The sequence below is a fragment of the Anastrepha obliqua genome, chromosome 4, assembly GCF_027943255.1.
Source record: "Anastrepha obliqua isolate idAnaObli1 chromosome 4, idAnaObli1_1.0, whole genome shotgun sequence".
Classification (NCBI taxonomy): domain Eukaryota; kingdom Metazoa; phylum Arthropoda; class Insecta; order Diptera; family Tephritidae; genus Anastrepha; species Anastrepha obliqua.
Genome location: NC_072895.1, coordinates 124,389,202 through 124,403,972, shown reverse-complemented (window position 1 = coordinate 124,403,972; position 14,771 = coordinate 124,389,202). Strand labels below are relative to the sequence as shown.

Below are 14,771 nucleotides of genomic sequence, written 5' to 3'. Positions count from 1 at the left end.
TCACCCACAATTTGGGCTCACCCTAACTTTATTTTCGCATCACCCACAATTTGGGCTTACCCTATTCCTTTCACTTCTCTATCGCTCACATTTCATTTCATCGTTCACTTCGCTCTTCGCTGCTTTACACATTGTTGTTATCACTAACTGATCATTATTTTGTGCAGAATTTAGTACATCTGCATTGCCAACAACATACATGCACATCGATACATATGTATGCCGAAAAAATACATAAATCCCACGTCGCATCGTCTTCGCATGATCTTCCCTTCACCTAGCATCGATAAAGGGATAGCGGTGCCCAAAACCATTATAAAAGGACCAGCCTACGCACCTTTTGATACAGTTTCAGACAGTTTTCGTTTTCGTTTGCCATCACAGCTCCCCCGGTATCGGTAATTAATTAAGCAGAAATTACTTCATCGCCCTTTTTTGCTTCGGTTCGAAATAATTTACATTTATAAAATAAAGAATTGTTTTTTCGATCTAATTTCGTGTTTCAATTTGCGGATAAAAATTAAGTCAACTGGGTTGGCCAGTCATCATCCATAAATTGGTCCTTCGAGCCGGATTTTAAGAGCTGGCCATCGCCATCGTCGTCAACCAATTGACTTAAGTTTTAATCATCACATACAAGTATTGGAAATGGAGCCTCACAATATACCTGCGGATACGTCACCACCATCAACAACCCCCTTTAGAGAAAGCGATTCGATGCATCATGAGGCGGGAACACCACGAACTTCCCAATCCGTGTGGTCTCAGGGTAATGATGCGTCTGCTCATTTGAAAACGCAAAATGAGTACCGCATCAAGGTCAAACAGCGTCAACAAATTCTGGATAGAATCAACATCGAACGCATACTTCCGCATCTTAGCAGTACTTCCGTGCACGAGCTCGAGGCAAAATTGTCGGTACTGGAACGTCAGTACGAATCATTTCACCATCTACAATCAGAATTGGAGCTAATGAACGATGAAGAATTCAATCAACCACATCGGGATACATTCGATGAATCCTTTTGTGCGGCAAAGGCAATAATAGTGCAGCGCATAAATGTGCTTAACCCCGCACGCCGAGAAACTATATTCAACAGCACAGCGATTGCATCTCCATCACATCGAGTCAACCTTCCGAAACTTCAACTCACGAAATTCAATGGTCATCATCGAAATTGGATGGATTTTTACAACATGTTTTTAGCGCTCGTTCACAACAACAGCCAATTAGCAAACATCGAGAAGTTTCAGTACCTCCGATCATGTCTCGTCGGCTCAGCAGCTAGCCTCATACAATCGTTTGAGGTGACCGATGAAAATTATATCAAGGCGTTGGATCTGTTACGGTCTAGATATGGAAACAAGCGGCTAATTTTCCAAGCTCATATCCAACATATTTTCGAAGTACAGGGGGAAACAAGGCCGAATGCATCAACGATGAGGGCGTTCATAGACGTCGTCAATACCAACTTACGAGCTGTGCAATCACTAGCTTCAAATCAGCAAGTATCAGATGGCATACTCTTGCATCTGGTATCCTCAAAGCTCAATACAGACACGAAGGCCAAGTGGGAGGAAGAGGTTACCCACTTGTTTGATCAGCGATCAACTGCCATGAGTTTTCAACTGCCCACTTGGGAGGACTTAGCAAAATTCTTAGAACGTCGTTGTCAAATTGCAGATATTTTGGAAGCCGGGCAGCCTAAAACACTCGTACCAAGAACTCAGCTAACAACACATAGGTACAACAAACGTGACGAAAAATGGGCCATGGTGAGTACCAAACAAGCAAAGTGTGAATTTTGCAATGCGGTTCCCCATCATAATGCCTTCAAATGCGACACGTTCCGTGCTATGGATCCACTTGCAAGATATAACTGTGTGAAAGGACTAAACTTGTGCCTGAATTGCCTTGGATCAGGTCATAAATCGAATGGTTGCCCTTCAGTCCATCGCTGTAAACACTGCAATGTAAAACATCATACACTATTACATCGAAATGATTCCCCCATTACCAACATATCACCAAGAGCAGGTTTGCTCTCATCATCTGCTCTTAAGGTGAGTCTCGATCAATCAGAAGTTATTCTTGGAACAGCAATTATTCATGTTTTTAATTCTCGGGGAGTGAGCATCCGAGCTCGCGCTCTGCTAGATTCCGGATCTCAACTGCATTTCATCACGGAGAAATTGGCACAACATTTAAGAGTAACTCGAAAGGGCGTAGATATCGACGTCAGTGGAATAGGTCAAAGGAGAGCAAAGGCACAACATTTATGTTGCATAACGATTAAATCTCTAACCGAAGAGTATAGTGCTACCATTGATGCACTAATCATACCATCCATTACGTCATGTCAACCTAGTCGTCGCATCGATCAGTCAACCATTTCGATTCCAGATACCATTTCCATCGCTGATCCGACATTCAACATACCAGGACAGATTGACATACTCATTGGAGCAGGATTATTTTTTGTTATACTTAGTAAGGGCCAAATACGTCTCAATGGTCCAGTAATACAAAATACCAAATTTGGTTGGGTGGTTGCAGGAGCAATTCCTGCGCACGTAACATCAGCAGCTGATCCATCACCTCCATACAAAGCATTCACATCAGTCACATCAGAGTCCATTTTAGATAAGCTCCTGGAAAGGTTTTGGGCAATCGAAGACATTCCAGCATCGTCATCGTCGACTCTATCATCGGATGAGCACGAATGTGAATCCTATTTCAGCTCTACTACTCACAGGTGTCCCTTTACCAATAAGTTCATTGTTCGCCTTCCATTTCGTGAAGAACCGCATCATCTGGGTAGTTCAGAAGAAACCGCAGGCAAAAGAATGTTTTCGTTAGAATCCAAACTGAATCAAAACTCAACTCTTCGCAGAGATTACAATGAATTCATGGAAGAATATATCAATATGAAGCATATGATTCCAGTTAATTTAGAATATTCACCAAGAAATCGCCTAAACTATATTCCCCACCACGGGGTCACAAAACTTGATAGCTCGACTACTAAGCTGCGGGTAGTCTTTGACGCCTCCTGCAAAACCTCAAATGGATATTGCCTAAACGACATGTTGAGAGTTGGTCCCCAGCTACAAGATACGATATTCACAATTTTGACCCGATTCAGAAGACACAAATACGAACGACGAACGAGATACCCAATGGCAATGCATTTTCTGGCGCCCTACCTCTCAACAACCACTTACCACATATCAGCTACAAACAGTTACCTATGGTACTAGTTGCGCACCGTACCTTGCTGTAAAATGTCTACAACAGCTGGCAATTAATGAAGCGAAAACTTACCCAATCGGATCAAAGGTAACACTAAGCGACTTCTATGCAGACAATTTAATAAGTGGCGCAGCTAGTATCGGCGAGGTCATCGAAATCAAAAATCAAACCATAAACTTACTGAATTGCGCGGGATTTCCTTTACGAAAATTTGCATCGAACCCATCCGAAATTGTTGCCGATATTTTACCAGAAGACAAAGAAGAGACAATTCGTTTCCATGACACTGAGTTTGTAAAAACGTTAGGGTTAAAATGGTCACCAGTTGAGGATTGCTTTCTATTTCATTTGGTAGCGGATAATAGCGTTAAAACTACAAAGCGTTCATTTCTATCAAAATTGGCAAGTTTTTTTGATCCGATAGGTCTCCTCAATCCTTTGATTGTGACATGCAAAATTTTGATGCAACAACTGTGGAAGCTGAAGTCGCCATGGGATGATGAGGTCCCACCCGGGATCAAGGTTCATTGGGAGCTATTCAATAAACAACTACCGCTTTTACAAACATTAAAAATACCCAGGTATGCTAATATTGATATCGATACTAAACTTCACGCATTTGCAGATGCAAGCACTAAGGCATATGGAGCATGTGTGTATGCAGCATGGAGTGATGCATATGGTGAGCATTCGTCACTACTCTGTGCTAAATCTCGAGTGGCACCAACGAAAGAGATTACATTACCTAGGCTAGAACTTTGTGCAGCCCTAATGGCCGCAGAACTGATGTCAGCAGTTAAAAACATACTCAATCTTCCTAGCGCAAATGTATACTGCTGGTCAGATAGCACAATTGCGCTTGCTTGGATAGCAGGTGAACAGTCGAGATGGAACGTTTTCGTGGCAAACAGGGTAGCAAAAATACAGCAATTAACGAAAACCTTTTCCTGGAATCACGTACCAACAGACCAGAATCCCGCTGATATTGTATCACGTGGAGCATGTGCCAGCGAACTTTTACGAAATACACTTTGGTGGCACGGACCAGAATTTATCCAACAGAGCTGTGATTATTGGCCTTCAGCAGTGCATGTATCACAAAACGAATTACCAGAACAGCGGCTTCAAAGAACTGCATTAATTGCTATTCCAACTTCTGACTTCATTAGTAAACATAAGTATGTTAATAGCTACATGAAATTGCTGAGAATTTTTGCTTATGTAGGTCGATTCATTCGTGGATGTCGAAAGCAGTCATCAGTTAATGATTGCATCAACATATCGGCACCTGAAATGGATGAAGCATTAGAATTGATATGCACATATTCAATATATTTCATTTTCAGAAGACATCCACGCCATTGAGATTGGAGAACAACATCGCAACTCAAAGCTAATTTCATTGTCGCCATTCTTGCATAAGAACTTACTCAGAGTTGGAGGACGACTTAAAAATTCATTATTGCCTTTTAACAGTAAACATCCAATTCTACTTCCATCATCACACGCATTTGTAAATACATTAATTCGACATTTTCATCATCATCACTTGCACGCCGGAGTCCAAACGCTTCAAAACATTTTGAGAGACAAGTTCTGGATAACAAACGCACGCCATGTTATAAGAAGGGTAATTCACGATTGCGTATTATGCTACCGCAGTAACCCAATTATTGCTGAGCAAATTATGGGGCATCTTCCAGCCGATCGAGTCCAGCAAACTTACCCGTTCGAAGTGACAGGAGTGGATTATTGTGGACCTGTTCTTATAACTCAACGGATTCGCGGCCGTTCACCAATTAAGTCTTATATTGCAGTATTTATTTGTTTTGTAACCAAGGCAGTACATTTAGAAGTTGTACCCAATTTGTCCACACAAGCATTTATAGGTACCTTAAAGAGATTTATTGCTCGACGGGGGAAAAGTCGCAAAATAGTGTCCGACAATGCTACCAATTTTGTGGGTGCCAATCGAGAACTACGCCAGCTTTTGTCCGCTTTCGTTACCAAGGAACATGTAGAAGAGGTTCAACGTACATGCCTGGAGAATGGAATCGAGTGGCAGTTCATACCTCCCAGGTCTCCACACTTTGGTGGACTCTGGGAGAGTGCAGTTAAATTAGCAAAGTACTTTCTTCGTCGTGCTATCGGAACCACCACCCTAACGTTGGATGAGCTTCAAACTGTTTGTTGTCAATCCGAGGCAATAATCAACAGCCGTCCACTTACACCGATGTCGACAGATGCTAATGACATGCGCCCATTAACACCAGCTCATTTTTTAATAGGACGGCCTCTGACAACAATTCCAGACTCGAACTCTTTGGGCCGTAATGACAACTTACTGAAGCGCTACCAAATAGTCCAGCAAATACACCAAAGTTTTTGGGAAAGATGGCACTGCGAGCATCTTAAAAATTTACAACAGCGAACAAAATGGAAAACGGAATCTCAAAATTTACAAACGAATGACATGGTCTTAATAAAGGAGGAAAATACACCTCCACTCAAGTGGACAACAGGTCGCATCACTGAAGTCAAGCCTGGCGACGATGGTCGTGTTCGTGTAGTGGTAGTAAAAACCAGAAATGGTCTACAAACACGAGCAATATCAAAGATTTGCAAATTACCAGTATAATTTGCTGATTATTTTGGAGTAGTTGACTCCAACCGGGGGAGGATGTTAAGGGTTTAAGGTTTAGTTTCGCATCACCCACAATTTGGGCTCACCCTAACTTTATTTTCGCATCACCCACAATTTGGGCTCACCCTATTCCTTTCACTTCTCTATCGCTCACATTTCATTTCATCGTTCACTTCGCTCTTCGCTGCTTTACACATTGTTGTTATCACTAACTGATCATTATTTTGTGCAGAATTTAGTACATCTGCATTGCCAACAACATACATGCACATCGATACATATGTATGCCGAAAAAATACATAAATCCCACGTCGCATCGTCTTCGCATGATCTTCCCTTCACCTAGCATCGATAAAGGGATAGCGGTGCCCAAAACCATTATAAAAGGACCAGCCTACGCACCTTTTGATACAGTTTCAGACAGTTTTCGTTTTCGTTTGCCATCACAGCTCCCCCGGTATCGGTAATTAATTAGGCAGAAATTACTTCATCGCCCTTTTTTGCTTCGGTTCGAAATAATTTACATTTATAAAATAAAGAATTGTTTTTTCGATCTAATTTCGTGTTTCAATTTGCGGATAAAAATTAAGTCAACTGGGTTGGCCAGTCATCATCCAGTGCCATTGCATTAAGTTTTTCTTAGTACAGTATTCTGAAATAATCAGCCGGTAAAAAAGAACATTGATGATAATTGGGTTTGTTACAGCCAACTTTGTGGTGTCTGTCTTGTCGTTCTGAACACCTTTCACGTTAAATCTCGGGTTTAGCTGAACTTAGATCGAAGCATTTTCAATACTGGATAGTTGATCTTTTTCTTATCAATCCCATTTTAGTCTTCATGGAAGAGTAGGAAGCGAGTTAGAAAATGTTAGCGGTGTATAAATGATCGTGAGGACAACTGATGATGAATGAGACATGAGATATATTGAGACAAAACATCGGGGAGTGAGACATCATATGATAATATCCGATGAGGCGTCTCTTGGAGTGTTTTTTTGCGACTACGATGAGCACCACATGCGATGGAACCTCTTAACGATGAGATAAACAGAGCGCAGCAAATAAAGGCCCAGCTGCTTCGTTGGCTAGGCTCTGAAAGTATTCGATGCCGTATCAGCTGGTTGTAGCAGAGGAAGGCGTCCTCTGCGTTGGAAAGATCAGTTGAAGAAGGACTTTGTTTCACTCGGTGTGTACAACTGGTGCCGGTTAGCACGAGAAAGAAGTGACTGGCGCGCTTTGTGCTATCGCGGTAATCAAGAAGAAGAAGAGACATCGTTGACAAGCCTATTTCAGACTGGATCATGCAATGAGCCACTTTATTAGGAAAAAATGTCTACGAGTATGCAGATCTGTACAATTCAGTGACAGCCTTTGTCAGGCCATCCCGATAATGTAGAACCGGTTATTCTTTTGTAAATATTTTCCTCCATTACATTAATTCCTACTAGATAGTGCGTGAGTGCTTCACATTTCACAATGCAATAAAAGTGGCAAGCAAGTTTTACGAGTTTTTCATTAATAAAAATCGCTCTACGCTTTGAAAGTAGCCAAGAATATAAGCCTCAATACCCGCACTCACTACTACGCGAATTGCCTTCACCTCCTTTCGAAGCAATACATCTTTTGGAATCAAAACAAAAACCAAGTATGAATAGTATATCATCGTCAAAACAATCACTCATTCACTCATTCATTCATTCTTTTAGTATTGCTATCAATTTTGAATTTATTCATTCATGCATTTTGTATTATGTGCTCCAAAAACAAAACACATTCATCTGTCAACGAGACGTGCTCCAATTTTTTCTATCGCACTCTTTCATTAGCATCGTCTCTGTTAAATTTACAATTCATTCGCGTTCACATTGATGGTATTTTGCATTAATTCATTTACCAACATTCGCCTTCAATCATTTGCGCTCATTAATTATGATTATTGATTCGGTTTCGCATGAATGAATGGTGATAATTATTAAATTCCCATCATTGGCGCAAAGTCAGCGAAGCGAACTGTATCTGCTTGTATGTTTGTATAAGACACAGCATTGGCTACGCTAACAACACTAAAAACAAAAAAGCTATTATGAGAACAATAAAAGCCCAACGAACATTTGTTGGTACTCAACGCCGATGTGCAGTCTTCGGCTCGATACTGCTTCACGCCGCTAGCGCACAAAGCATTTCACACATTCGGCGGCATATTCCGCATCAGTCGAAACTCCACTCCGCTAACTGCCATTGACCATGCCGGCAACATTAATTAAACACCGAGCGCACATTTTTTTTATATTCATTATGTGTTGCAGCACAGTAAAAACAAAGTTGTAGTTTTTGTTATTGCCCATGTGTGCCTAACAACAACCAGGGTAATTTGTTAGCAATTTGGCTACCGGACGTCCAAGTGGACAGACAATTCGTCGGATAAAAGGTGGATATAATGCATATGTATGAGAAGGCAATAGCGAGTCAATAGATACTACTGTGTGTACATATGTATGTGTATAAGTATATACATATGTAGGTTCGGTATTCTGAATATGGGATTTGGCGCGCGCCAGTGCTCGATCAGTGCGTGAAAAAATAATCGTGTTGAAATGTGTTGAAAACAACAATAACTGTGGCAATTTCAATACCCCTTTGGGTGTTATTAATTTATGAGTTCACTAACCATTCTTATTATAATATGCTAAACTTTTTATTTAATGGTAAATGTTTCTATATTGGCTTAGCTAAACAACGTCAACGATTCTCATATAAAAATACACTTGAGCAGTTATGTACATACAGTCAACAGTCAAAAATTTCATTAAGAAGTGCAAGTTTCAAGTATATCGAAATTCACACTGCTTTTTTAGAATTTCGGACGCCGTCTTGTGTATGTAAGGACATTAAAGACCGAAAAATCCGTACCGGAGAATATAAAAAAATGTATATATAGTATGTGCGTTAGGGTATGTTGAAAGTTGTATTTTACTTGCTGTGAATCCATCGAGGAACGTAACAGTATATTAGAAAATATAATAACCGAATTTTATATATGAATTTAAACCAATGCGGTGTGCCATTTACATATTATATTTGAAGTACAACAGTTGGAGTTTGGCTCAAAGCTGAAAATATTAAACAATTTAGAAGCTTTCTGCATTAAAATATTACATCTGCCTGGCTGAAGAAAACCTTGCAGTTGAATTTGTATTTACTAATGCATGTTAATGTGTGAGAGAGTGTGGATTTGGTCAGAAATCTCAAATTTTCAGCCACGTTTTGGCGGCTGTAAGGCAGAAAAAAATACACTGCATAAGAATAGGAAAATTTGCGAATGCAAAGCATTTGGTTTCAACCTATTGGCAATAGTTGTTTTGCTTGTCATTGTGGGTTTTATTTAACTAAAAGCACGTACAAATGAAAGAAGGTATCAAATATTGGGCGAGTATAATAGTCCTATTTGGGCTACGCCGAGAAATTTAGCTATTCGAGTCTTACGTTTGTGTATGTAAAGTGGATTTTAGACAGGTCATTTTGTAGTAAAAATGCTTTGGGATTCAAAACAGAGCTCCAAGAGCGACTATGTGGCAATGCGATTCCAATGCTAATGCAATTTGACTTTCTCCTACGCATCATTGCGTTTAGTACGTGCATGAAAGTTTTTTATTTTTAACTTTAAAATTAATTAATCGAATATTTGTTTATTTATACTTAATTTATAAAATTCGTCACTTAGCATTTCAAATCAGTTTCCACTTAAATTTTGCATTGTTTAATTTCTTTTAGGATCCTGCCCGTCCTCGTATTTTACGTGCACTGATGGCAGTTGCATACCTATGCGCTGGAAATGCGACTCTAAACCCGATTGTGCTGATGCCTCAGATGAGCCCAGTGAATGCGGTGAGTGCTTGAAGAATTATGAAATTCACGAATGGTTTTTAGTTGCTGAGAAGTAATGTATGTAGATGATTGTGATCGTTATGATTGGATATTCTCAAATTGAAGAAATTTTAAATTTCAAAAGATTTAAATAAACTTCATGACGGAACTAATTCTTTTTTTTGCGGAATAATCAGTGGTTCAGTCTGCAAAAAGGCCCATTAAGTGTGACACGATTGGTAAATAAACAAATTAATTTTCTATACTAATTTTTGATAAAAATATTGGTAATTTTACAACAGTTATTATATAAATAATTTTCAAACAAGTTTTTAATACATGCATTTTTGCTTTATATGGAGAAAATGCACAACACCCCCACACAAACATTCACTCTAACATATTATACTTAAATTTCATGGACTACAGTGTACCCATTTTCTTATTCTGATTTAAAGGTTTGAAATTAAAAACAAATACGAATAAATAAATAGCATATTTTCGTAAAGAAATTATGAATAAAATTAAAGAGAAAAGTAATCAAAATTTCGCGTTGCGAATGAAAATGAATTGTAATGAAAATTTTATTTCGGAGCGATTTAAAATTGAAGAAAATAATTTATGTGCTTCATTTATCGGCTGATAACCCCGTTTTGTTTTGAAACTCAAAGAAACATAGTCTCATGGTTCTTAAAAAACCATGGGAAACAAAAATATTTTTTGAAAATAATCTATTTTATGGTATTTTAGGTCTAAAAAACTCTAAACAACACGTGAACTTTAAATTATATTAAAAAAAAATTCTAGGTGAGCTTAGCATTTTTTGAAGAATAAGGTAGAAAGAAAAAAAGAACTTCGGTATAACTGCCAAGTCGGTGTACTAAAAAGGAATGCCATTGCTTCCTGCCACCTTATGACTTATTTAATTTTATGATTTATTTAAGTTTTTACTTTATTTTAGTTGACTTGCTTTTATTTTATTTTATTTTTTTATGTTTCTCTTTTTTAATTTTTGCTTTCTTTATTTTTTATTACTTATTAAAACACATTTTTATATTAAGTTACTAGCAAACCCGGCCCGCTTCGCTGGGCACACTAAAATAGAATAGATATGGTTTAGAACAGAAAATATATGGTTTTCATATTATTTATTTCTTTATTCAAGCGATTTGGCATAAACAAGATTTTTTGTTTTTCTATTTGTTTTTGAGTAAATATATAATGCTGTTGGCTTCCCAACACGTGAACAGCTAACGTATAGTTGACCATGGGTGAAGAACCTTCTAAATTCATCCCGCATATTTCTAAAGTTTGCCCTTGTGATTTATTGATAGTTATTGCAAATGCTAAACGAATGGGCAGTTGCAAACGCTTAAATTAAAATGGCAATTCAGGTGGAATCATTGGAATTCTTGGTATTAGAACGTCTTCATTCTTGAATTTGCCAATTAAAATAGTTGCTTGGATAACATTATTCATCAATCGTTTGACTACTTCATTTTGTTCTTGTCGCGTTATTCCGGGCATTTCTCATGCGAATATTATTATTTGTCGAACGACCAATATGATTACGTGATTGTCTTGGCATTTGTACTGAAATAAATAATATTCTGAGATTTTAAAACATGTTTTTTTTCAATTTTGTGGATTATATTTTCGATGCATATGTGTTTAAAAGCCCAAGTCCACATGGGCAGGATTATTTTATTTTGTTGTGATTTTCTTAAATCATCTCTTTTCTTCTGAAAATTGTTGCCAATTTGCATGATAAGACTATTAATTTTTTCATCAAAGTTAAGCATTTTTCGTGCTCTTCTTTTGCATCCTTAAACAATTTCTTTTGTTTTTTCATTTTTTTTTACCATTTTTTTCACTCATGGTGTATCGTAGCTTATCGCATATGAACCGAAAAAATAAATCCACAAAACATAATTTCATTTGAACATTCGGATTTCACATTAAATTCTCAAATTTCGTAAGAAATTATTCACTGTTCCAAAATCAACTCCAAAAAAATTCACAAAAAATGTTTACACTTTGCACTTACGTCTTCTCCTTATGGCGTCCAAATCAGAAAGAAATATTGACTCATTGTAGCTCACACTGTCAATTTGACAGTTCAGTTCCGCCCCAAGCGTTAAAAAAGTAAACGACTTTATGGCTGGTTCAAAAGAACGCTGTACGCGTTGCGGGTGTTCCGAATTACAACCAAACTTTACGAAACCCATTTTCAATACTTAACACTTGTCACTTAACAATGTGTGTAAGTTTGGTTTAACACGGCGAGTCCACGTTTTGGCATATATTTCGAGACCTTAGTCATCAAAAGGTATGAAAATTACCCCGTATTAAAGCACTTATCAAAAGCTTTCATTTGATACCCATATTGTACAAACACAACCAAAGGTTACCCGGGTCCACGCTTTGACCTATATCTCGAGACCCCAGTTACGGAGCGGCATGAAAAATACTCTGTACTAAAGCATTAACCAACAGCTTCCATTTGATATCCATACTGTACAAACACATCCTAGGATTACCCGGGTCCACGTTTTGACCTATATCTCGAGACCCTAGTCACGGAACGGTATGAAAAATACTCTATACTATAGAAATCATCAACAGCTTCCATTTGCTACCCATATTGTACAAACACATCCTAGGGTTACCCGGGTCCACGTTTTGGCCTATTTCTCGAGACCCTGGTATCCGATTCTTAAAATTTTAAAACACAAACCTTCTCCACATGTGTCTCTCCAATGTGGCAAAGTTTGGTTAAAATCGGTTGAGCCATTCTCCGTAAAGTTCATCACAACGCGAAAAACGGCTGAATTTTTATATATATAGATTTACCATTTGATTTCATTTATTATTCATTTATTTCATGATTATAACTTTTTGATTGGTTGATAGTTAATAGTCGCATATTTATAATTTATTTTCTTTTATTAAATAAAAATTTCGAATTCTATTTCTCTCTTCTTATTCTTCTTATTTCCTAGTTCCATTTCTCTTCTCTCGCCTTACTCAAGGCAATATTTTGACCTTAACCCCTTCTTCAAGCCTGTTTCGATTCTTGAACTAACACAAAGAACTTAGCTTAATTAAAAAAATATCTTTTTATTTCGTTTTTAATTACAGTAAATGCTCCCAAATGCAATGAGGGGCAATTTCAATGTACGCATTCACGCAGATGTATACCCAATAATTGGGTATGTGACAGAGATTTCGACTGCGGCGGATACGATACATCCGATGAGACGAACTGTGAGTATCAAACAATAGTTAACAAAGGCTAATTGATATCTTTATACTCATATATAGGGATGTATGCATGTATGCATGTATGTACAGAATATTTCAGTTGACTCTCGCGACCCTTTGCGTTGTTAGACTAAGTAATTTCCCATTCGTAGAAAGTGTAAATGTTCAACTCATAAATTAATACAATATATTTTCAAACCGTGGCTGAGTATAACAGTAATCTTATATTTTTCTATTTTTACTCTAAAATAATAGGTCATATGGATGAATTGAAATGTCTTCCGTATCAGAGCGAGTGCAGCAACGGTGTTTGTCTGGACATATCGCGTTTCTGTGACGGTGTTTGGGATTGTGATAGTGACGAGCTTAAATGCGGTAAGTGCATAATGAGAATATTAAACGCTTTGCATGAAATGCCTACAACCATTTTCGAACGGCCATTTTCAGATACACAGGATGCGCAGTGTGCGCAGCTGAACTGTTCCTTCAACTGCAAGCTAACAACGCGCAAGGGACCCACCTGCTACTGTCCGCTGGGCCAGGAGCCTGTCAATAGTACACAGTGTGCAGACTTCGATGAGTGCAGCGTAGAGGGCACCTGCGACCAATTGTGTCGCAATACGCCCGGATCGTATGAGTGCAGTTGTGTGGCAGGCTATGTGAAGCAAAAGAATCGCTGCATGGCGATAAATGGTAAGAAGAAGTGTAAACAAATGATAGTTGTACGAATCTGTAATCTGCAAGAAATGCTTTTGTCCTTCCCCACAGTTCCGCCAAGTGAAAACGCCTCGCTGGTGTTTTTCACGCAAAACGATATGCGTCGCATCAACAGCAACGGTGAGCTGTTGGAAAAATTTGTGTCGGGTGAGGTGTCTACTATTGAAATTTGGCATCGCAATCGAACGGTGTGTGCCATGTACTCAAGTGCTTGGACGACTGTCATCATGCGTTGCCATCGCATCGATAATCTGAACGTCAGTTGGCCGATGCCGTTGCCGGAGATGGTAGCCGGCATGCATTGTAAGTATTCTTGAACTACAGCTGCCACACAAATTTTTCATGTGATTTCATTATCGCTTTGAAGCCATCGATAAATTGCGCTTGGACTGGATATCGGGCAACTGGTATTTTCTCAACAATGAGCTAAGTCTCGTATTCATGTGCACGAATTCGATGCAATACTGCAATGTGTTGCTGGAGGATGTAATGAATCCGTCGTCAATGGTTTTGGATCCCACCAAAGGGTATGCAAGCGCTTCTATAACTTTTCCGTAATGATAAAAAGTAAATTTGTTGTTTTTCCTATTTACATACCACCTTTGCCGTAAATTACAATTACCGCTGCATTGCACACATATCAACAAATCCACGGACTGTGATATAGTTTCATGTTTTTCACCGAATGGAGCCCAAGTTTGTCACGCGTCACTCTCGATGGCCGTAATCGCACCATTTTGGTTTCCACGCAAATTTATTATCCTAGCCACATGACATTGGATTTACCCAATGAACATATCTACTGGATAGACACTTACAAGGATTTCATCGAGCGTGTCGATTACGAGGGGTGCAATCGTTGGGCCATGAAGAAGACCGCAGATGTAAGTTGTGATTCATTAACGAGTTGATGTATGATATTACGAAAGTTGCAGGGTGCTTGTAGGTGTATGTAAGCTGTGTATGTTAATGAAAACGTTAGGAAACCTACAGAGCGAATGAGTCATGCAGTTTGTGCTATTGTGAAAT

At 38.6% G+C, this 14,771-nt stretch overlaps 1 protein-coding gene across 1 annotated transcript in view; it reads left to right on the top strand.

The window, feature by feature from the left end:
• The window catches only part of LOC129244584 (low-density lipoprotein receptor-related protein 1), a 67,416-nt gene that overhangs the window by 34,811 nt on the left and 17,834 nt on the right, over positions 1-14,771 (top strand). Inside the window, exons 2-8 of the mRNA XM_054882305.1 lie at positions 9,669-9,782; positions 12,903-13,028; positions 13,281-13,400; positions 13,473-13,718; positions 13,794-14,045; positions 14,110-14,269; positions 14,410-14,626. Of these exons, the coding sequence (XP_054738280.1) occupies positions 9,669-9,782; positions 12,903-13,028; positions 13,281-13,400; positions 13,473-13,718; positions 13,794-14,045; positions 14,110-14,269; positions 14,410-14,626 (1,235 nt within the window). The remainder of the gene's footprint in view (positions 1-9,668; positions 9,783-12,902; positions 13,029-13,280; positions 13,401-13,472; positions 13,719-13,793; positions 14,046-14,109; positions 14,270-14,409; positions 14,627-14,771) is intronic.